Below are 24,321 nucleotides of genomic sequence, written 5' to 3'. Positions count from 1 at the left end.
ACCCAGCTGATTTTAGGCAGGATGGGTAGATAAGAGTTGCTACAATTAGTCTCAGTGCCCTTGAGTTAAGGAGAGAGAAAAATCAGCCTCTTCTAAAGGCACTGCCTTCTTGCTAAGTATCAGGAGCTTTCCAGTACCACACCCAAGTGGCCATTTTGCATCTGTGAGCTTGGACCAGTGTCAGTAGGCAATTCAACCATTGGTGCCATGAGAACTGAACCCACTTCTGTTCCCACACGCGTGTGCTCATACTTACAACAGGGGTCACTGGATGAGTAGTGCAAACTCTAGTTAATTTCATCCTTCCTGACATAGAAACATTGAGGCCAATTGTAGTGGCTATGTAGCTGCTCTGGCTTAGGATCACTTGACTCAGCATAGATTGCAAATTTTAATATTAAATAAGCATGTGACATTCATTTAATATGGAATTTCTGTGCAGAAGTAATCATAGTCATTAGATTTGATATTGTAATTTGCCATAGATGCCACAATACTGCATTCTCCCTGCCAGTAATTACTACAACTGTTTGCTCCTCATCTTCCATTCAGTTCCACTTGTAGTTTTGCCTCATTTCATCTTTCTCAGTTTAGGCCTTCCACATTATCTTACCTACCATGACAATGCTATTACCTACCATTATTTATTATCGGTCAAAGATTGGAGTACTTAAATATTCATTAGATAAGACTAAATGCTACATAAATACTGCTTAAAGGATGCAACTATTTGTACTAACTGAATGGAAGCCATTTCTCTGATTGGCTCTCCATTATCACAAGACCCGTTGCTGATTGGTCCCTGTAAAGTCCTGTCCCCTCAGTACAGATTCACACGAGGCATGTAGTGAAGTCAAGGTCACTCTGGACCTGCACCTTTTATTTCACAGCTCTGGAATGTGCACTTGCCTGAGACCTGTGCTTATATACCTGTCTCTTGCAAATGCACCCCCGGTGGTAAGGTATGCTGGTGGTTACAGGTCATATCTTATTACAGTCATGTATAGCATGTTGGGATACAGTTATATATAATAATGTAAGATACATGACATCACCCTCCCCCAAGGTCTTATTGTCTTTATAAGTTCAGTCTCTCAGGTGGTCTACGCTCTCGTGTGGAGCGTCTGAGTTGTGGTTCAGTTGTTTGCCTTGGTGTCTGTTGGGTGTGGTTGCTGGTATCTCGCCTGGGCTGTCGGTTTCGATTGGTGTGATTGTTGTTGACTCGCCTGGGCTGTCTGTTGGGATTGCCCCTTCCTCAGGTTGTTCCCTCTGTCTGTCCACCAGGTGTGGTGCGAGTTCCACATTGTAGTCTGCCTCTGGTTCCGCAGTGCTGTTGGTAAATCTGCTTTTGACTTGGTCTACATGCCTCCGCAGCTTTTGCCATTGTCCATTTGTACTACCAGTAGCCTGTTTCCTTCCTTGCCCGTTACTGTCCCTACAAGCCATTTGGGACCCCTGCCATAGTTTAGTACAAACACTTTGTCCCCTATCTCATTCCATCTCCCCCTCGAATTTCTGTCATGGTACTTAGTCAGCTTACGGCGCTTTGCCTCAACGATTTCGTGCATGTCTGGGAGGATTAATGAGAGCCTTGTTTTTAAAGTCCTTTTCATCAACAGTTGCATGGGGGGATCCCAGTCAGTGAGTGCGGACGAGATCTGTATGCCAACAGCAGTCGCGACAGGCGACCCTGCAGCGTGGTACATTGGATTTTAAGCATGCCTTGTTTAATGATTTGCATTGCTCTCTCCGCCTGGCCGTTGAAGGCCGGCTTGAACGGTGCCATCTTGACGTGATTTATGCCGTGGTCAATTATAAAGTCTTGGAATTCTGCGCTGGTGAAGCACGGACCATTGTCACTGACTAATATGTCAGGGATTCCGTGCGTTGCAAACATGGTTGCGAGGCTCTCCACAGTGGTGGAGGTTGTGCTCGCGTTTAAAATGGTGCATTCGATCCACTTTGAAAATGCATCTACAACTACGAGGAACATTTTGCCCATGAATGGGCCCGCATAGTCTACGTGCACCCGCGACCACGGTTTGGTAGGCCAGGGCTCGGGGCTCAGTGGAGCCTCCCTGGGGCATTGCTGAGTTGGGCACAAATGGTGCACCTTCGGACGCAGAACTCCAAATCCGCGTCAATACCAGGTCACCAGATGTGGGATCTGGCTCTGGCCTTCATGAGAACAATCCCCGGGTGCTCGCGGTGGAGCTCCCGGACAAATGCCTCTCTGCCTCGCAGAGGCATAACTACTCAGCTGCCCCACATCAGGCAGTCTGCTTGTAGTGATAGCTTATGCATGCGCCTGTGAAAGAGTTTTAATTCCTCGGGGCAGGCATCGCGAGCCTCTGCCCAGTCACCGGTTAGGACACATCTTTTTACTAAGGATAACGTGGGATCACTGGCCGTCCAGGCTCTGATTTGGCGAGCCGTCATCGGCAAACCTGTGGACTCAAAGGCATTGATTGCCATGACTATCTCACAGTCCTGTTCGTCAGACCCTTCCGTGGTCGCCAGGGGTAGCTTGCTGAGCGCGTCGGCACAGTTGTCTGCCTTATGGTATAGTCGTAAGACGCCAGCATGAGTGCCCACCGTTGAATTCGCGCCGAGGCGTTGGCGTTTATTGCCTTGCTCTTAAATAGGAAAAATATAAAAAACTTATAATCGGTTTCCAACGCGAACTTGGCCTCGAAAAAGGTATTGGTGCATCTTTTTGACACCGTACACGCACGCGAGCACCTCCTTCTCTACCATTCCGTACCCGCGCTCCGCCCGCGAAAGTGACCTGGAGGCATAAGCTATGGGTTGTAATTTGCCCGCACTATTGACATGTTGCAAAACGCACCCGACCCCATACGCTGATGCATCGCATGTGAGAACTAGCTTTTTACCTGGATCAAAAATAGTCAAAACACTGTTGGAACACAGAAGGTTGCGTGCCTTATTGAAGGCGCGTTCCTGGGCGTTCCCCCAAAACCAATCGCACCCCTTCCTGAGTAGCACATGGAGAGGCTCCAGCAGCGTGCTTAAGTTCTGCATAAAGTTCCCAAAGTAATTGAGTAGCCCGAGAAAGGCGCGCAGTTCTGAGACATTCCGGGGCCTGGGTGCCAGGCAAATTGCTTCTGTTTTGAACTCAGTTGGGCGGATTCCATCAGCGGCAATCCTTCTGCCCAAAAATTCAACCTCGGGTGCGAGAAACAGGCACTTGGATTTCTTGACTCGTAGGCCTACCCGATCCAACCGCTTTAGTACTTCCTCCAAATTACGGAGATGGGAGTCGGTGTCCCTGCCCGTGATAAGTATGTCATCTTGAAATACAACCGTCCCCGGGATGGACTAGAGCACACTCTCCATGTTGCACTGGAATATGGCAGCTGCCGACCTGATGCCGAATGGGCATCGATTGTACATGAAAAGGCTCGATGTGTGTTGATGGTGGTGAGTAGCTTGGATTCCTCGGTCAATTCTTGCGTCATATACGCAGATGTGAGGTCTAATTTTGAGAAAAGTTTACCTCCAGCCAATGTGGCAAATAAGTCCTCCGCTCTGGGCAGCGGGTACTGGTCCTGTAGGGAGACTCTGTTTATGGTAGATTTGTAGTCCCCACAGATTCGTACGGATCCATCAGGCTTCATGACTGGGACGATGGGACTTGCCCAGTCGCTAAATTCCACAGGTGATATAATGCCTTTCCGCAGAAGCCTGTCTAGTTCGTGTTCAATCTTTTCCCTCATCACATAGGGTACACCTCTGGACTTGTGATGGACCGGTCTAGCATCCTGTGTGATGTAGATTTTGACTTTGGTCCCTTTGAAAATGCCCACACCTGGCTGAAAGAGATGTTCAAATCGCTTTATAACTGTTGAGCAGGAGGTCCGTTCCTCTAATGACATGGCATGGACATCATCCCATTTCCAGTTTAGTTTTGCCAGCCAGCTTCTCCCCAGCAGTGCTGGGGGGTCTCCGGGGACAATCCACAGGGAAAGTCGCTTCACTGTCCCTTTGTGTGTGACAGAGAGCATGACGCTGCCGAGGACTGGTACGATTTCTTTGGTATAGGTCCTTAGTTTGGTGTCGACCCTTGTGAGTTTTGGTCTGTCTCTTTTATGCAGCCACAGCTGTTCAAATTGTTGAGTGCCCATGAGAGATTGACTCGCTCCTGTATTCAGCTCCATGTTGACAGATATCCCGTTGAGTAGGACCCTCATCATTATAGGAGGCATCCTGTCGTAGGAGCAGCGGCCATTGATCGTGTTGACCCGCTATATATCGGTGTCCCGGGTACTGTCCCCACCGTCTTCTGGTCCGCTTTCCGACCCATCCGATTCGTATACCAGCCGAGCTGCCGTTTTTTTGCACATGCGGGCCAAATGCCCTGTATATTCACAGTTCCTGCGAACAGCCTGCTGAAATCGACATTCTCTTGACGAGTGCCCACCCCCACACCTCCAGCACAGACTGCTTGCAAAGAATGAGCTGCGTCTGGCTGATCTCTCTTGAGCTTCTCTCAGTTTGTAGTTGATTGCTCGCATTGTGAGTTGATAAGGTGTGAACGGCCGTTCCTGTGGCCCTTGATGGCTTCTGTTGCCACTGCTTGCTGTCAAAAGCCTGTTCTGCCGGTTTTGTCTGTGTGTGGGGGTAGCAGCTTTTCTAATGCTGTGAACTCCTTGTTCCATTATTTCGTTAGTTGTTGTACCTGCATTGTAAATCAACCTCATTTCTTCTTCCCCTACCAAGAATGTCTGTGCAACCAGTGCTGCTGCCTCTAAGGTCAGGTTCTTCTTCTCTATGAGCTTTCGGAATATGCCTGCGTGGCCTATTCCTTCAATGAAAAAGTCTCTCAGCATTTCTCTCCTCAGTTCATCGGAGAACTCACATAAACTAGCCAACCTCCGAAGTTCCGCCACGAAGTCGGGTATGCTCTGGCCCACACAGCGTCTGTAGTTGTAGAACCTGTGTCTGGCCATGTGTAGGCTGTTCGCTGGCTTCAGGTAGTCTCTTACCAGTGCGCTCAATTCTTCAAACGACTTGCTTGCTGTTTTCTTAGGTGCCAACAGATCCTTCATTAAAGTGTATGTTTTCGAGCCACAACTGGTCAAGAGATGGGCTCTTCTCTTGTCTGCCGTATCGTCGCCTAACCAGTCTTTGGTTACAAAGCTTTGCTGGAGCCTTTCTATAAAGTCCTCCCAATTGTCTCCCGCATTGTACTTTTCATCTGATCCGTTGTTCGCCATTCTGTGGATTCTGTAATCCCGTAACCCGTCGCCACTGTAAAGTCCTGTCCCCTCAGTACAGATTCACACGAGGCATGTAGTGAAGTCAAGGTCACTCTGGACCTGCACCTTTTATTTCACAGCTCTGGAATGCTGCACTTGCCTGAGACCTATGCTTATATACCTGTCTCTTGCAAGTGCACCCCCGGTGGTAAGGTATGCTGATGGTTACAGGTCATATCTTATTACAGTCATGTATAGCATGTTGGGATACAGTTATATATAATAATGTAAGATACATGACAGTCCCCTTGAAGGATAAGCCACACCCTGAAGTTTCTCTGGAATGTGTAAATGGAACCGCCCAGCTTAACTTTGCAAGTTGTAACATGATCCATTTTGACATCCCCCAGCCAAGTGCATCCCTCCCCCAGCCGAATCCCTTACCCCAGCGCAAGTGCTGCCTCCCCCAGCCGAAGTCCCTTACCCCAGCACAAGACCTTTTTCTCCCCCATAGATGGGACATTGTGTGTGGATTGTTAACAGGTTTATTGGGTATGAAGTGAATAGCGAGTGTGTCATGAGTTCTGGATTTCATCCACTCCAACCATGTTCCTTGTAACACATGCACCGAGCTTTCCGAGAAATCGGGTGTGGGTGTAAGGGGGTTTGGAAGAACATGATTCATCTTCCGTGAGCTCCCTCTCTCCCCTCCGATCTCCCCAGTCTGTCTCTCTCCTCTCCGATCTCCCCCCAAGGTTCGCTTGCTCTCTCTTCTCCCTCCCTCCTCCCCCCCCCCCCCCCCCTCCCCCCTCCCACCGGCTCACTCTCTCTCTCTCCTTCCCCCGGGGCCTAGTTGGAAGCTCGGGACCCGGCGGTTTGCGGCACTGCGGGTGGCTCGGTCGGAGGCTCGAGAATTAACGTGTTCAGAGCCCCACTTCCCATTCCAGGTGTCACGAGGACGCATGCGCAGAAAATCGGTAGTACAGATTTTGCTCGGGGTGGTGGGAGCAGCAGAGTCAGGAGGCACATATAGAGAGTACAAATAGTTACTCTGTAAAGGAAACCAAAGGAAGGTGCGACTGAAATGTTTCACGGCTCATTAATTTCAGAATTAGCACAAGAATCAAAATAAGTTACTGTTCCAATTTTAAAAGAAAGTTCAACAACATAGTCAGACTTTACATTTAAACTGAACAACTCTGGAGACTATTATAAAATGAAGCAATACAAGCACATAATAATGGGAGTGAAGGTGACTCAAAAGAGCCCCGTGTCAAAATGAAAGTTCTTAAAATTCTTTTTTTAAATGGATAATTGAATTGGCTAAATAACAGGAAATATAGTGCAACAGTAAAAAACAAAATTGTACCCAGCCAACAGTGGGCAGCAAGGTATTCCAGGGATCAATGCTGGGTCCTTTGCTGTTCACAATTTATAACAACTTGTATTTATATAGCACCTTTAACATAGCGAAACGTCCCAAGGCGATTCACAGGAGTATTATCAAATACAATTATCTTGAAGCTATCAAAACTCGACTAAGTTTGCTGATGATATAAAGTTCTATGGAAAACCAAGAGCAGAGATAAAACTCAAAACAATCTACAGGAGATGACAACTGGGCAGATGAACTGCAAAAGGTTTTTAATATTGAGAAGCATAAGGCAATACATATTAGTGGCAATAACAGCAATAAGATTAACATCCCTAGGTTTAATTATTCCCATTCAATGTATTTTTAACAGCTTAGTTGAAAGTGGGAACTCACCAAGTACACGCGAGAGCCTGCATCGTACCTCAATGTGCTGCCCCAGTACATTTGTGTTTTAAAAAGCACCCTGTTGACCAATGTAAAGAGCAGTGGTATAGATGGGAACCTGACCATTCACTGCCAGAGGGTTCTGGACCAGTATAACTTTGTGACGCCTTTTCACAATTACAGTGAAACCCAAGCTAGTGATCATCTGTCAGCTGCTGCCATAAAAAAAAATCACAGTAGCAACAAAATCTCCATCCCCTCACAGTATAATAAAATCCATAACGTGATCCCAAATATAGTTACAATATGATCTATTTTACTTTGATTAAATACTCATTCAGAAACTAGTGATGGAATAAAAACAACTCAAACAAAGAATGTGGGCTAAATGCCTAATTGACTAATGTGGGTGAATATACAAAATGATGAATTATTAAAGAGACTCAATTGTTTCATACAGGATTATAATTTGTGACAGAACAAGGCAAGCACCAGTAGAGACCAAACATGCCAGAAACCGTTAGCTGGTCAGGCAGTCTCTGTGTCTGTGGAGAGGAAGGTAGGGTGTTTCAGATCGATGACCTTTCATCAGTTCCTCTCCACAGATGCTGCCTGACCTGCTGAGTGTTTCCAGCATTTTTTATTGCAGATTCCCAGCATCTACAGTATTCTGCTTTTTGTTTCACCAGTAGAGACCTCTTCCTGGTATCGACAGGAAATCTAGTCATTATTGACAGATTTTATTGCATCCATTTACTGCCTCAAAATTAAAAGTGGACTGTCCTTTAAACATGTGGATTAAGAAGGAGTAAAGTCAGAGAGGCTGTGACACAAACTACGAATGAAAGTTTTTATTTTTCAAAATACAAATCCATTAACTCGGTCCCTTCGATTTGCGAAAGAACTAATGACAGCAGGTATTATGCTGCTGTAAATACAGTATCAATTGAAAAATGATCCGATAATACTAAAGCCAGCAGTCTGGTTGGGTTATTGTACAACCCCTTCCAGCAGGCTGGTCAGGTTATTGTATGAGCCCCCTTTCAGCAGACGATTACACCCACCCCCGCCCCAAGCTTCGTTCCAGCAGTGCAGTTTCACATAGTTCCTCATAATCTTGGTCTCGACAGCCGACGGCAAATGTATCCAGTATCAGAACTGCAAAAATAAAAATAAAGATTGTTATCACATTCAGCATGCTTTTAGTTACAGGGGAAGAATGCTTGGTGGGAAAGTACTTTCAGTATCAGGTACTGCCACTTTTATTTGCCACACACCTGGTTTATAATAAATTTTCTACTCATTAAGGGAACTCTCTTATACCTCTAGATCATGAAAACAACGAAACTTAATATTTCAAGTCAGGTAGAGGGTCCCAAACTACATGCAGTTGATGTGCAAACCAAGACTCTGCAAATACCACTCTTTAGCCTGCCATGAAAATCTGAAAAATTTACAGCCCAGAAGGAGGCCATTCAGCCCATCATGCCTGTGCCAGAAAAAAAAAGACAGCACCTTCGACATTGCAGCACTCCCTCAGCACTGCACTGGAGTTTCAGCCTAGATTTTTGTGCTCAAGTCTCTGGAGCAACCCACAACCTTCTTAGAGCGAGAGTGCTACCAACTGAGCCACGACTGACACATAGAAGGGGGAAAAAGGTAACTGTTTTTTCCTCTAGAGAGGTACAGCTGAGAACAGGAATTCGCTACAGGTGGAACCCACAAACTCCTGGCATTCTATATCCTGGAGTACCTCTCCCCCTTCAAAGAAATTTGACTACATAAGGAGCTGTCAGCGCGGAGCAAGCATGCAGTAAACCGAGAAGACAAAGCGGGAAGCCAATAGGGAAGAAGGAAGGGGCAACAAATGAAGCATGGGAATGGAGACTTCAATGTATGGAGAGAAAAAAAAACGAAGACTATGGGGGGGGGGGGGGGGAGGCCAAGGGGGAAGGAACGAGGGAGACGGAGGGACAAAAGAATGAGAGAGGAACCAAGGGATTGAGGGAAAGGATGAGGGAAGGCAGAGAGGATGATAGGGATGGAAAAGGGCAGCAGAAAATGACAGCTAGAGAGGAATGGAGTAAGAGGTGGAGGGGAACTGGCGAGAGATGGAGCAAGGGGAGCACCACAGTAAGATGTGAATCAGGGAATACACAGCAGTGGACGGGAGAGCACAAAGTGATGAGATGCAAAGAAGAAACAATATACACCAGCACTGCTGAAAATGGAGATGGGGTTGAGGAGGATTTTGTATGTAGAACAGGAGGTGACAGGGTGAAGAGGGTGTGCGACTGGTGGAGCAAGCTGGGACAAAGCTGGTTAGACCAAAACTCGCTTCTCGTTGCATCCTGCTGCTATCAAAAGCCCTGGCCACATCCGTCCCTCAACCCAAAATATCCTCGCAGCCCTATCTGGATCCCTCCCTCTAGCTACTATATCTTCCATCCGTCACCTCAAAAAGAAAAACTGAAGATAACACAAATGAAGAGAAAGAAAACAACATGACAGCAATACAAGCATGACAAATTCAGTGACGCGAAAGGAAAAATCAGAGACAACAGAAATAGAAGAAAAAAAAAATACATGCACTGGGAAACACAGATAACAGAGAAGCAAGATATTCTACAACTTATGAGCAATGCATTGGGAGATCTGCTAATAGTAAAAGTCTTGTGTCTAACATGCACTTCCTGTTTGTCACACTTGCTTCTTGTGACACCATTTGTTGGTTATGCTATTTATACTATACCTCAGTTTTATACCTTGATATTAATTTTAAACTGTATAAAATTCACTTTCTCCCCCTTTCCCCATCTCTAAACTACCCTGTACATCCATACCAAAGATGTATATGCAGTTCTTAAGTGAGTGACATCATTAGTCACACAGTTCATTCTAGCCTTACTCAGCTACTTAACACCATTGATGAGAAGGTTAACTGGACCAGCCATATTAACACCATGGCTACAAGAGCAGGGCAGAGGCTGGGTACTCTGCAAGAGGTGGCTCACCTGCCTCATCCATGCCTCTCTGCCAGCTACAAAGTCAGGAGAATAATGAAATACTCACCACTTGGCTGAATTTGTCAATACCAATCAAGAAGCTCAACACCATCCAAGACAAAGCAAAGCAGTTTGCTGAATTAGTCCTGACCACTATATCCATCCCCTTCACCACTGGTGCGCTGTGGCTGCAATATGGACTATCTACAGGATGCACTGCAACAATTCACCAAACTTTGCTTTGATCAGCGAGAAAGACAATAGCAGCAACGTCATGAGAACACCATCATCTTCAAGTCACACACCACCCTAGCTTGGACATAGGAACAAGAGTAGACCATTCAAGGCTGTTCTGCTATCTAATTCTCAGATCTGTATCTCAGTTTTGAAATTTTCAGTTGATCTAACATCCAGCTTTTTGAGTTCCAGATTTCCACTACTCTTGTGAAGAAGTGCTTCCTGACATAACCTCTGAATGGCCTAGCTTTAATTTTAAGGTTATTCTCCCTTGTTCTAGACTCCCACCAGAGGAAATAGTTTCTCTCTATCTACCCTATCAAATCCTTCAATCATCTTACACACCTCAATTATATCACCCCTTAATCCTCTGTACTCGAGGGAATACAAGCCAAGTCTATGCAACCTTTCCTCATAATTGAACCCTTTTAGCCCGGTATCATTCTGTGAATCTGAGCTGCACTTCCTGCAAGGCCAATATATCCTTCCTGAGGTGCGGTGCCCAGAACTGAACACAGTACTTCAGAAACGGTCTAACTAGAGCTTTATACAACTGCAGAATTACTTCCATCCCTTTGTGTTCCAGCCCCCTTGAGATGAAAGTTAACATTAACCTTTTCAATTATTTTTTTGTACCCGTCGGCTAGTTTTTATTCGACATATAGAGCCCAAATTTCCCCAACCGCTTAGAGCGACGTAGTTAGACGTGAAGCGCCGATTTCATGGTGGAGAAAACGCGCCAAAAACTTACCGGGATAATTTTCCCGCTCCTGGATCACTGTGGTCCCGTGGTGTGGCGCTGCGAAACCTGCGGGGGGGCAGAGCTTGGGTCGCGCTTGCTCAGCGCAGCCAGCAAGGGGGGCGGGTCTTGGGCCCAGCGTGACTGAGTGCTGGCAGGGGGACGCATGTCCGTTTGTGTGTGCGCGCATGCACAATGCGCGTTGAAGCTTGTGCGCATGCGCAATGGGCCAGGAACCTTGGCAATCCACCATTTAAAGGAAGAGTGTCCTCAGTGCATCAGCAGCATTGGCAGTGGACCATATTGGAAGGTAAGGTGTTAATATTGATTTTTGGGTGGCTGAGGGAGTGGAAGGAGTGCTGCATAGGTGCATGCAAGGTGAGAACTGTGTTTTTTCAACATTACCCGAGTGTGAATCCGATACACCAATGACGCAAGAGCATGCAACAAGAACGAAGAACTTCTTGCATGAAGAAGTGGAGAAACTAGTCACTGTCATTGAGGACAGATGGCAGGAGCTGGATATCAGTAAGAGTGGTCCCACAAAAGTTCCACCCAAAGAAATGAGAAGACGATGAAACCTAGTTGCAGAAGAATACTCCGCAGGGGTGAATACCGCAAGATCTGGAAGCCAGTGCAAAAAGAAATGGCAGGATGTTGGTCAAGTAGTTAAATAGGGAAATTTGCGATTTTTAAGTTACTCCAAAAAAACTACTTGCTCCAAAAAAAGTGGGGCAACTCCTGGGGAAATTTTGGCCCATACTGTCATTCATTCAACATCGCTGGGTCAATATCCTGGAATTCCCGACCTAACATTGTTGTGGGAGCACCATCATCCCAAGGACTGCAGTGGCACAATAAGGTCCATCACCATCTTCTCAGTGTAACTGAAGATAGGCAATAAATGCAGCCTTGCCAGTGAAGTCCACATCCAGAAAACAAATAAAAGAAAACAGGGGAAGAGTCAGTGGGCTATTTCAGGACACTTCCCTTTTAACAGTCACTCCACTACATAAAAGCAGTGAAGCTTAAGAACCCGCCCCATCTAAAGGAGAAGTCAAACACATTTGAGGAACTCATCTACCGAGAAGCAAAAATCACTGACAGTGAAATAAAGCTGGCACAGAAAATAGTGAACCGAGATAATTTATGCAATGCCGACAGACCCAGCAACTTCACACGGTAAAGTACTTGATGTCAATATTCCCTCTACGCTGCGTTCGTGCAGTAATCTGGAAGGTCCCGAGCAGGCTACTCAAGCTATTAACATTGGAAATACCGCGGGTGCGCAGAAATTTAAAGGGACCGCGTAATGAACATAGTTCAGCCTATAGGGAACATTGCTTGGGGTGCAATTTGCAAGCTCTTCGATAAGTTGAGCAACACACATTCATCGTGAGCAGCTGACCACTGTATTACTAACTTCCTGATTTTTGTGAAAGCGAGGAAAGACTTACATTTTTGAGGAACTCCTCTGCGACGATGCGAGCTCTGGCGTTTAATGACAGCTTCATTTCACTGACTTCCTTGTCAATCTCCTCCATGAAGTGGATGACAAAGTCAACCAGTTTGTGTTTGTACATTTGTTCAGTGTGGAAGTTGGTGATCAGGAAACTGATGTCATAGCCCTGCCAAGAGAGGAAACCAAGCAGGCAATGGTGAGCCTCATTTATGACAGTCACTAATATGTTCAATTATCTCCAGCAATTCAAAGAGGACAAGAAACATACCTAATTTCAAACCAATATGAATGACTGTTACTTCCCCAAGTGTATTTTCATACAATCTGAACACTAAATCTGAGCGGAGTTCTGGGAAGTTCCTATCAGATACATTTCTGGCATTAATCACACTTCCTTGTAAAAGTCTGGTGAAGTTTGTGCTCAAGAGGAGACTTCATCCCATAAATAAATTTTTTTAAATTGGCATGCCAACACACTGCGTAACCCAGTCCCTTTCAATAAGAAAAACTTCACTCTACATGCTAAAAAAAAAGGCAAACTAATCTTCAGTATTTATCACTTGCAAATGTGGAGTACATAAAGACAACATTCTAAAATCCCACTGAGACACTGCAATCCTTAAAGCTGCAGTGTCTACAGTTGAAATCTCACTGATAAGCTTTCATAGTGTACCATCGAGTGGTAGGACATGGGCTAGGCCCGGAATGATGCTCAAATCTCATGTAGACCATGGGATACAGAATGCTATTGATGCATGCCTTCCCACTCCCTCACATAGAAAGTCTAGCACATCACCAGGGGCTCCTGGAAAGCCGTCAATAAAAGGAAATCAATTTTTGTAGTATAGGACAGGGGTAGGAGAAAGAGGACCTGTTAGTGATGGGATGCACAGTGCTCACGTAATGTTCTGGATAAACTTCTAGTTTTTGACCATGGGTACAGCAGCACAGTACATGCTACACTGCATCCAACATTCCCACCTCCTGAAACGTACACAGAATAAAGTCACTGCCTTCAAGGAAGGAGGAAGTGAGAACAGTTGGGGAAAAAACAAACACAGAGAATCTGCAGGTCAACAAACTCCAACTGGACTCAGGACCTTAACACTCTGTTTAGCCGACACGTACTACCGAAAAGAAAGTTAATACTTTAACTGAAGTGCAAGTTCTGGGCAGTGCCATTACCTCAACAGCTTTTCTCCGGAGGATGAAGAAATTCTCTGCTCGCATCATCATAAACCTCATGAATTTATGACACAGGATCTTTTCAATCTCATCCGCCTGAAATTAACAAGATGGAACTTTAACAGGTGCAAACTCTAACCAGGCTACAGCTGATGAATGGAGTTACAGGGATGCCTTTAAAACATGAATACTTTTGAGGGCTGCTGAAAACACACGAGTAGCACATGCAGAATTGCCAATATGCCATTGAAAGCTATTTTGGGGGGGTTTAAAAAGGGAAGAACTACCCAAACAATCAAAATCTGTTGAGTTAAAATGTGGCAAAGAAAATACGAACATTCACTTTTTTTTATACAAATATTGACTGCTGCTCAAAATGGAAGCATCAGTAAAATTAATAAGCAGCTGGAGCACCAACGTGTAGCGCTAGAGTGAAGATGCAGGTTCAACCCCAGCCAAAACCATACTGAGTTTCTAACATCTGCCATGTTGCTACATAGGGATGCCCGAGTACGAGGAATAGGGGAGATCAGAGAGAGAATCATCGCTGAGCTGCTACTTCCCATCAGAGGTTATACGGCTAAGTATCAGGACTGATGTGGTCATGGAATTAAATCAAAAAATACTAGAAATACACAGCAAGTCGGTCAGCCTCTGTAAAGATATGAGACGGGTTAACATTTCAGGCTTAAACTTTAATCAACATTCTGCTAGAGAGTTATATTCAAATTGTTAATCCGTCTTTTTCCTTTGTAGTGGCCGAGTGACCCAGCAGGTATTTCCACCATTATCTATTTTTGCTTCAGAATGTTGGCATTTGCAGTTTTTTTCTTTTTGTTTAGATGAGATCATGCATTGTTGTATGGACATGACTGGGGTCAGGACTGAAAAATGTAAGATTTGATGTTGTGTGACTGAACAGTGGCATTGACAGCGGCCTGGAGCAGTTTCATCCTCCTCCTCAGCACAGGTGATTATGGCTTGTCAAGGTGAAATAAAAGTGAAAGGAGAGTTTCGTGGGGGGGGGGGGGGGGGGGAGAACATAGAGGAATTCCAAACATTTAAGAGTAGTGTGGAATGAGAAGAAAGAAACATGGTGCCTATTGCTTCCAGCATAACATTTGGATCATCAAGGAACCTGCTTTTCAATCTGAACGAGGAAAAGTCACAGCTAATGGGCTCAATTTTCCCCAAAGTCATTTTTTGGCATACTTGAAGAGTAATGCCTGTTTTTTGGGGGCCCAACTATGGCAAAAAAAAATCCACCTTTCCCTGTTTGAATTGTTGATTTTGGCACCACGTAGCCTGTCCTTTAGTTTTGGGGTGGAGTCTAAGATCGGCGCCAAAAAGATCGGGTTGCAGAGTAACGAGGGACACACTGTGGGCTGAGGCTGGAAAGTGAAACATACAAGACATTCTGGCCAGCTCACAGCAACCTGCACAAGCACATTGCAGCAGCTTGCCAGCATGAAATTATTAAACAGTTTATGACAAAAGTCTATTCCCCCCCCCCCCCCCCACCCTAGTGCTGATCCTAACCCTGGCCAAAAGGCTTCCTTCCTCCCAGTGACGCTCCTAACCCTGGCCAAAAGGCCTCCCTCCTCCCAGTGACGCTCCTAACCCTGGCCAAAAGGCCTCCCTCCTCCCTGTGCCGCTCCTAACCCTGGCCAAAAGGCCTTCCTCTCCTCTCCTCTCCTCTCCTCTCCTCTCCTCTCCTCTCCTCTCCTCTCCTCTCCTCTCCTCTCCTCTCCCAGCCATGGAACTGGATCTTCTGCGCTGATTCTCTTACCTCTGCTAATTTTGTTAACTGCCCAGAAGGTTTTTCCAGAGCGGTCACATACGCCGTCTTAAGAAAAATTGGAGTAAATCAGAGCTGGCCAAACTTGCTTAAATGGCCAGAATTGGCACGGGTGGCAGGTTACGCCCTCAATGAGGTAAAAAGAAATCGTAGCCTAAAAGAATCCTACCTAAGTGAATTACGCTAGTGCAGAAACTTTGGGGAAACTTAGAGATTTTAATTTACTCCCCCAAAAAAACGGCGCAGATAATTGGGCCCAATATTTCCAAGAGAAAACACAGAAATTTCTCCCCAACCCTAAAGGAAACCAGATAAAAATCTCCAGGACATCAAATCGAACATCGTCATTAGAGTCTGGTTGACTATTTGCCTGCGGGAGCAAGAAAGATTTAATTTCCACTTGCCCCTGTTAATCCTCACCCACTCCATCTCAGCTGGTTTGGAACCCTGCTCCGAGGTGAATGGAAAGTGTCATAACCTAACACAACACCCAGGCCTTACTAATGACAAGTATGTACAAACAAAGTCAGACTAGATACCGACCTGTTTGATTGCAATGCTGACTCGTACAGAGTTTATTGAGCCTTCAATGAGGACCTTCTCCTTCTCATTCCTGCTGATGATCAAAGGCTGCAACAGCAGCTCTTTACTGCTCCTGTTATTGGCCAAGAAAAAAAGTTGTCCATTACGATCCAGTAATCAGAATGCATCCTAGGCTCTCCACCAATTATTTGTACCCGTTTGTTTTTTGAGGGTGTTGATGCGAAAAAATCTTTTCAAAGGGTGCATGCAAGTAATCTGTTCCCAGATCTCTGTCTGCAGCATTCCCAAGCTTTCAACAAAGCAGTTTGCAAGACTCAGCTTTCCACTTAATTTCCGATCTCTCATCAAAGGGATGTGCCTCAGAAATTACCCCACAGTACAGCTGTGATGAGGTAGATCAGTGCTGTACCACTCAGTGGAAATACAACAGGCACCACCATTCCTGCCAGAAGGTACCATAGTATCAAAATTTCACTAAAAAATCCCCACACATACTATTCTCAAAAGGTGCATGCAGATAATCGGCTTCTAGTCCTTTGCCACAGCACGCTCGAGCTGGATACTTGGTTAAATACATTGCTGTCAATCATCTCAACGTCATATCGCAGGGATACACAGCTTTTAGAACATAAGAAATAGGAGCAGGATAGGCCATCTGGCCCCTCGAGCCTGCTCCGCTATTCAATCATGGTTGATTTGATCTTGGCTGCAACTCCACATCCCTGCCCGCTCCCCATAACCCTTGACTCCATTATTGTTCAAATCCATCTTTTTGCAGTACTTACCAGCTCAAACAGACAAAATTCAAAGAAACTTTACTCATATTTATCATTAAAAATAGACAATCGCACTGCAGATTGCTTTTCCCCCCCCAGACAGGTGCTTCATCTGAGAAAACTGAAAAGCAATCTTCCATATTTACAAACCAAATGTCTCCTACCTCACTTCCACCTCTGGTTTATTGTGACGCTCCACCACCTGCGACGAGAAGTTTTCCAGGCACAGTGCTGCTTGAAGCGTGGCACGCACTGCATTCAGGTACGGACGGAGGGTCGCCTTTTGAAAGGAGAGAAAAACAAAGTCAAAATAATAAAGCTTAGAAAATCTTTTGGAGCGATTACACCTCTAAGAGACTGTGTCTATGTTGGAAATACCCAATTATAATCTGATGTTAAAATCTATTTCACTACACAGAATGCATTTCTTGTTGGCAGACGTGTAGTATCATTAATGTGACAGCTCTCAATTCAGTAGCCTTGATCATTTCACCCCCTCCCTCTAGCTAATGGGCAGGTAGGCAGTGAGTTAAGACGAAAATAGATAAACCAAACAAGACAAGTGACTGGACAGTATAGAAACTAAAAGGAATTGATAAAGCATCTAGTTAGAGCACTTTAACAATGAATAATGGTGGAAAGATTTGTTCATAGGTGATCAATAACAAGGTGAAAGGACAAGAGCCTACTTGAAAACTAGGTGCAGATATCCAGAATGCAAACGATGCCACACCGGGACATTAAACCCATTTGTCACAAAACACCTTTCAGTGATCAGCAAGACAAACAATGCGCATATAGTTGTACACGCAGGACACTGTGGGAGAAAACCTTAAAACCTTGACTACACTATACCCTAATACCACCTCTGGACCGTATATAGTTTGTTCCCTTATAATGCTAGCTTTGATACATTAAACGATAATTTTGTTTCCTTCTTGGGACGTGGGCGATTATTGCCCACCCCAAGGCCATCTGAGGGCAGTTAAGAGTCAACCACATTGGCGTAGAATTGGAGTCACATAAGGGTAAGGACGGAAGATTTCCTTCCCCAAAAGACATTAGTAAACCAATTGTGTTTTTTAATGACTTTTAGACTTTACAATTCCAACCCACTCCTCTAGACTTGACTATTCCAACGTATTCCTGACTTGCCTCCCACATTCTACTCTATGTAAACTTCAGGTCATCCATCACTCCTGTGCTCGCTGACCTACATTGGCTCCCGGTTAAGCAACACCTTGATTTCAAAACTGTCATCCTTGTTTTCAAATACCTCCATGGCCTCACCCCTTCCCATCTCTTTAATTTCCTTCAGCCCCACAACACCTCCCCCACCAAGATATCTGCCCTCTTAAGCACCCCTGATTATAATCGCTCAACCATTGGTGGCTGTGCCTTCTGTTCCCTAGGCCCTAAGCCCTGGAATCCCTTGCCTAAACCTCTCCACTTCTCAACTTCTCTTTTAAAACGCTCCTTAAAACCTACTTCTTTGACCAAGCTTTTAACCACCTGCCTTAATTTCTCCTTATGTGTCTGTCAATTTTTTTGTCTTATAACACTCCTGTGAAGCATCCTAGGGATGTTTTACTATGTAAAGTCACGATATAAATACAAGTTGTTGTTATGTCACTTTTACCAGTACCAGATTTATTTCCAGACACTTTTTTTTTAAAACTGAATTCAAATTCCCAAACTACCATGGTGGGATTTGAACATACCCTGGATTTTTTTTGTCCTGGCCTCTGGGTTACTATACCCGTAATGTAACCATTACGCTACTATACCCATAAAATCCATGTGTACGGTTCACGTAGAAGCTTATCTGACACTCAGGCATCAAAGTGACTTTACACCAAGAACTTAAGACACAAGAGTCAATTTGCTAGAATTCAACATTAATAAAAATGTTTTGCCAACTGCAACCCTAATATTCTTTCTATTCTGTGAATACAGTAATAACTGAAAACGAATTGTAAGCTATCAACTGAGCATTAAGCCAAAGTATTATCCCCATTGCAGCTTCTCAAACAGAAAATACAAACTTGGTCTCGAGATTAGTTAACAGTGCCAGATATTAAAGCACAAACACCACGACAAAGCGCATCATCGCAAAGTGATATCCTTAAATCAGCAAAAGGAATAGGGTTCCTCGCCCCCAATCACAATATATCAGGCAAGAATCACAGGACGCAATTAGGGATTAGGTTCGGTTGCATTAACTGTGCCAGCTATTTAAAAACCAGAGACAGTCCCACAACCCACATCCCATCACTACTGAAGAGGCCTCAGGGACGGCAGAGGACATGGATCCATGGCTCTGCTGAAGTAATGCAGGGGAATAGAGCATCAGATACTGAAGCAGAGACCGATGCATTCCAGATCCCAATAGTTTCAGCCCTGGCCCGTTGACAGCCTCAGACAGGAAGCGTTGGGTGTGGATCTCTCTCTGCCCTCGGGTGACGGGTGGGGCCCTGCTCTCGCTCGGGCCCGTTACTCCCGGCTGACCCTGACCCCCACCTACACCCTCACACGGCGCCCAAGATCCCCTGTCGTGGGATGCTCGGCCCTGCCATCCTCACACTAACTCCCCGACTCACAACCCCTCAGCCCTTTCCCCCCCAGCCCCACTTGTTACCATCTTGTCTCCCCGGAAGGCGGAAATGTTTCGTACGCACGCGCAGTCAGCCTCTCCCCTTCCCAACTCATTGGTGGGATGTACCATTCCACCCTCCAGGAAGGAGGGGACAGATACACGGAAGTAATATTTCACTGCGTTTTCATTGTTGTAGTTCAATTTCTACGCTGTGAAGATGTAGTATTATAAAACGAACTGTATAATGACCTACCTTCGATGTGTTTTTCTGAGATTTCTCCCTTTCTGAACATTCCTCTCTCCCCCTGGCTGGAATGTACTATGCTCACAATGAAATGGGCTGAACATTTGCAGGTTGTACTTGTAACATACATTATTTTCTATTTTAATGTTATTTATATGTTCCGATACAAAGGAAATATTACATTTTAACAGTTTTGACCAAATACGTTAGGGTTCCAAAATTACGGCAGACTTTCAAGCGCCAATTTCTTTATCGGCGTCCCTCCTCTGCGACCGATTTTGAGCTCGTCCGAAGCGCCGGAAAAGGACGCGCGTTCATTCTGGGCTCTACCACCCGGCCGGAGTGAGAGGGGGGGAATTGGGTACCCGATGGCTGAATGTTGGCTGTTCCGGAGGATGCCCTCTCTCTGGTGTTGGGTTGCTTTGGGAAACAATGTGGTATAATCAACGAGTGAGAGTGAAACGGTTACTGGATGGCTGTGTGCGAGCAGAGTGCGTGACTGTACGCCGGGCACCCCCCTTCCCTCCGCCTCTGGCAGTGGTAAAGCTGCTGATGGAGCCTGTGCTCAGGTAAATGTAACAAAGTGCTGGTGAAAATGTGAGGGAGCGCGGCTCCTAGCAACAACTGGCTGTCTCCCTGACTACCCACTGTAACCTATAGCTGCTGCTCCTCCTCCTCCTCAATGCACTGCATTTCGAAATCAGAGGTGTCTTGTGCCACTGTCACTGGGCATTTGGATTAAAAAAGGGCTTTATTTCAGATGTTCAAACCTAATGGTTCAAACAAGGAGAGCAGTGCTGTTCTAGCAGTGTTACTGGTCCCTGCACCAGCAAAGGGTGCATTGGGAGCTGCAATTGTAAATTGGGCTTTTGACACAATTGATCTTGTGTCTGCATCAACTAATCAGGTATTCTGATGGTGACTTGGTTACTTATTTGTAAGTTGGATAAATAATGGGGCAGGGCCAATGGTTTATTGTTCCTGTCAATAACAACTGAGAAATCTGGGATGGGTTTAAGGAAGATGAATAATGAATGATATTTGTAACTTTCATTTCACTTCACAATTCTTGTCCAGTAGCCTCATCATTGCTGATTTTTTTTAAATCGGTTTTTATTTCTGAATTATTTACTGATTTTCCTTGTGCTTGCAATTTGTTTTCAGTTTTAATCTGAGCTGTTACCATTATGTTTTTGATGATCCTGCTTTTGGTTTGATGAGAGTTCCAGACTTGAATTTGTTCTGGTAATTTTTAAATAGTGAGTACTTTTAAGTAGTGGAGTGGGTTAACACACTGTCCTTTCACCTGTCTTAATCCAGTCCTGTCTAAAGTCTATTGTAAGGATACTGTGTGAAATGAGTTGACCAGTCCCAATCCCGTTCTTAGTGGCAGAAGCACAAAATGACCCCTAAATTGCTATAAAATTGCACACGTTGCTTAGAGGTCACAAGGTCTGTATATAAATTGGAACTAGGGCGCAATGTTGGAGTAAAGGGAGCTTTGATCTGCAACAGACCAAATCTGATCTGTGTATATGAGGCTGATACTGCATGCCTGCAATAAGAAAGTGCTCCATTCCCCATCCTTTACCTTGATGAGCACAAAAATTCACTGACAAACAAAAATGGAAATAATTGTTTCAGTGTATTATGCATTATGTTGAAGATCTCAAAGGTTTAGTAGTGGAATGGTTGGCCTACAAACAAAAGGCAGGAGAACCTGCAGCCGCTGGTGATCTGATGTAATAGGCACCTTAGAGCTAGCAGGTCTCAAGTCAGTGAAGGAAGCTGGTAAACTGGCTTGGTACTTATAATTTCTAGTGACTTATTGACAAGAAAGCCCACTTGATCTAAGCGATAAACTACTCCGCAAATAGATGATTTTACTGCAATAAACAAAAACATTGTTGCTGCTTTGGATGGATTTTTAAATGGCACTTCATGTTAATGTTGCTATCACTTAGCAAGATCATGGCCTTGAAACTTCAGCTGAGGAATACTTGTTGACCCGCCGGTCTTTCTGGATGATATCGAAGAGCTCATTTCAATTGCTGCATTTTCAATCTGTTTGCAAGCCATCAGCCCAGTGGTAGACTGAAGAGTCTTTCACGGTGGCTTTAATTTCTTGCATATATATAACCAGCCTTTCATCTGCTGTGTGATGATTTATTAGTCAGAAATACTGTATTTAATTTGAGTCAGTTTGGTTTTCCTTGGCAAATTTTAGACAAAACGTTCCACGGGTTCAAGATGAGTGAACTAAAAGACTGTCCACTGCAATTCCACGACTTCAAGCCAGTAGACCATGTGAAGATGTGTCCTCGCTATGCTGCTGTGCTCTCGCGCTCCGAGGATGATGGGATTGGAATTGAGGAGCTGGACACATTACAGCTGGAGCTGGAGACACTGCTGTCCTCAGCGAGTCGGCGGCTGCGTATCCTAGAGGCAGAGACACAGGTAGGAATGGTGCAATAACCTAGAACATAAGAACATAAGAAATAGGAGCAGGAGTAGGCCATTCGGCCCTTTAGCCTGCACCGCCATTCAATGAGTTCATGGCTGAACATGCAACTTCAGTCCCCATTCCTGCTTTCTCGCCATACCCCTTGATCCCCCGAGTAGTAAGGACAACATCTAACTTCTTTTTGAATATATTTAGTGAATTGGCCTCAACAACTTTCTGTGGTAGAGAATTCCACAGGTTCACCTCTCTCTGGGTGAAGAAGTTTCTCCTCATCTCGGTCCTAAATGGCTTACCCCTTATCCTTAGACTGTGACCCCTGGTTCTGGACTTCCCCAACATTGGGAACATTCTTCCTGCATCTAACCTGTCTAAACCCATCAGAATTTTAAACGTTTCTATGAGGTCCCCTCTCATTCTTCTGAACTCCAATGAATACAAGCCCAGTTGATCCAGTCTTTCTTGATTTGTCAGTCCCGCCATCCCGGGAATCAGTCTGGTGAACCTTCGTTGCACTCCCTCAATAGCAAGAATGTCCTTCCTCAGGTTAGGAGACCAAAACTGTACACAATACTCCAAGTGTGGCCTCACCAAGGCCCTATACAACTGTAGCAACACCCCCCTGCCCCTGTACTCAAATCCCCTCGCTATGAAGGCCAACATGCCATTTGCTTTCTTAACCGCCTGCTGTACCTGCATGCCAACCTTCAATGACTGATGTACCATGAGACCCAGGTCTCGTTGCACCTCCCCTTTTCCTAATCTGTCACCATTCAGATAATAGTCTGTCTCTCTGTTTTTACCACCAAAGTGAATAACCTCACATTTATCCACATTATACTTCATCTGCCATGCATTTGCCCACTCACCTAACCAAGTCGCTCTGCAGCCTCATAGCATCCTCCTCACAGCTCACACTGCCACCCAACTTAGTGTCATCCGCAAATTTGGAGATACTACATTTAATCCCCTCGTCCAAATCATTAATGTACAATGTAAACAGCTGGGGCCCCAGCACAGAAACTTGCGGTACCCCACTAGTCACCGCCTGCCATTCTGAAAAGTACCCATTTACTCCTACTCTTTGCTTCCTGTCTGATCTTCGAGCTCAACTCCACTTTCCCTCCAGATCGCCATATCTCTTGATTCCCCTAGACTCCAAAAATCTTATCTAACTCAGCTTTGAATATACTCAGAAACTCGGCACCCACAGCCCTCTGGGGTAGAGAATTCCAAAGATTCACAACCCCCTGAATGAAGAAATTCCTCCTCATCTCTGTCTTAAATGGCCTACCCCTTATCCTGAGACTGTGCCCCCTAGTTCTAGACACTCCAGCCAGGGGAGACAACCTCCCCGCATCTACCCTGTCAATCCCCTTCAGAATCTTGTACGTTTCAATGAGATCACCTCTCATTCTTCTAAACGCCAGGGAGCATAGGCCAGTTCTACACAATCTCTCATCGCAACCAGTTTGGCTGCGCTGAATTGTGTGCTGTCTGACCAGAGTTGTTCTGATAGATTATCAATAATGCATGAAAAATCTGTCAGTAAAACAGTGACTTGACTATTTGATTAATTTCATGCAGCTTCCAGGAGAAAAGCACAAAATTCATTAAAATGGGTGTTTCATGAATTTAGTAAAATGGTCATGCAATGCCCCAGTAAGGTTCTGCTATCCTGGCCCCAGTTCTATTCCTCCATCACATGCCTTGTATGCCTTCCCATTGTCTAAACACGAGGGTCCTGTTAGCTGTGACACATTTCCATTGGCTTTTTCAAGATTTGAAACAAAACATGGAGTAATTATGGATTGATATGCATGTAGTCTGAGCAGGCCTTACGCTAAACATCCGTAAGACAAAGATCCTCGACCAGCCTGTCCTCGCCGCACAGCACTGCCCCCCCCCAGTCATCAAGATCCAGGGCGTTGCCCTCGACAACGTGGACCACTTCCCATACCTCGGGAGCCTCTTATCAACAAAAGCAGACATTGATGCGGAGATTCAACATCGCCTCCAGTGCGCCAGTGCAGCCTTCGGCCACCTGAGGAAAAGAGTGTTCAAAGACCAGGCCCTCAAATCTACCACCAAGCTCATGATTTACAGGGCTGTAGTAATACCCGCCCTCCTGTATGGCTCAGAGGCATGGGCGATGTACAGAAGACACCTCAAGTCGCCGGAGATATATCACTGCAAATCCCCTGGGAGGGCAGGCGCACTAACATCAGTGTCTTCATCCAGGCTAACATCCCCGGTATTAAAGCACTGACCACACTCAATCAGCTTCGCTGGGCAGG

General features: G+C 45.3%; 2 protein-coding genes across 5 annotated transcripts in view; one reads left to right on the top strand and one right to left on the bottom strand.

Annotated features, from left to right (window-relative positions):
- tada3l (transcriptional adaptor 3 (NGG1 homolog, yeast)-like) overlaps positions 1-24,321 on the top strand; it is a 40,045-nt gene that overhangs the window by 2,731 nt on the left and 12,993 nt on the right. The window contains exons 1-2 of one of the 4 annotated variants that reach the window (XM_070895468.1): positions 14,555-14,576; positions 21,791-22,020. In XM_070895468.1, coding sequence (XP_070751569.1) covers positions 21,814-22,020 — 207 coding nt within the window. In that variant the 5' untranslated portion in view covers positions 14,555-14,576; positions 21,791-21,813. The other 3 variants (XM_070895466.1, XM_070895465.1, XM_070895467.1) reach the window with 3 other exon arrangements.
- arpc4l (actin related protein 2/3 complex, subunit 4, like) lies at positions 7,815-19,420 on the bottom strand. The gene is made up of 6 exons (XM_070895469.1): positions 19,362-19,420; positions 16,888-17,003; positions 15,948-16,059; positions 13,607-13,702; positions 12,417-12,587; positions 7,815-8,136 (listed from the first exon to the last, which is right to left on the bottom strand). Exons 1-6 carry the CDS (start codon positions 19,362-19,364, stop codon positions 8,131-8,133), a joined length of 504 nt encoding a protein of 167 aa, XP_070751570.1. The 5' UTR covers positions 19,365-19,420; the 3' UTR covers positions 7,815-8,130.

The sequence above is a fragment of the Pristiophorus japonicus genome, chromosome 12 (assembly GCF_044704955.1).
Source record: "Pristiophorus japonicus isolate sPriJap1 chromosome 12, sPriJap1.hap1, whole genome shotgun sequence".
Taxonomy (NCBI): domain Eukaryota; kingdom Metazoa; phylum Chordata; class Chondrichthyes; family Pristiophoridae; genus Pristiophorus; species Pristiophorus japonicus.
This window is presented reverse-complemented; position numbering and strand designations above follow the sequence as displayed.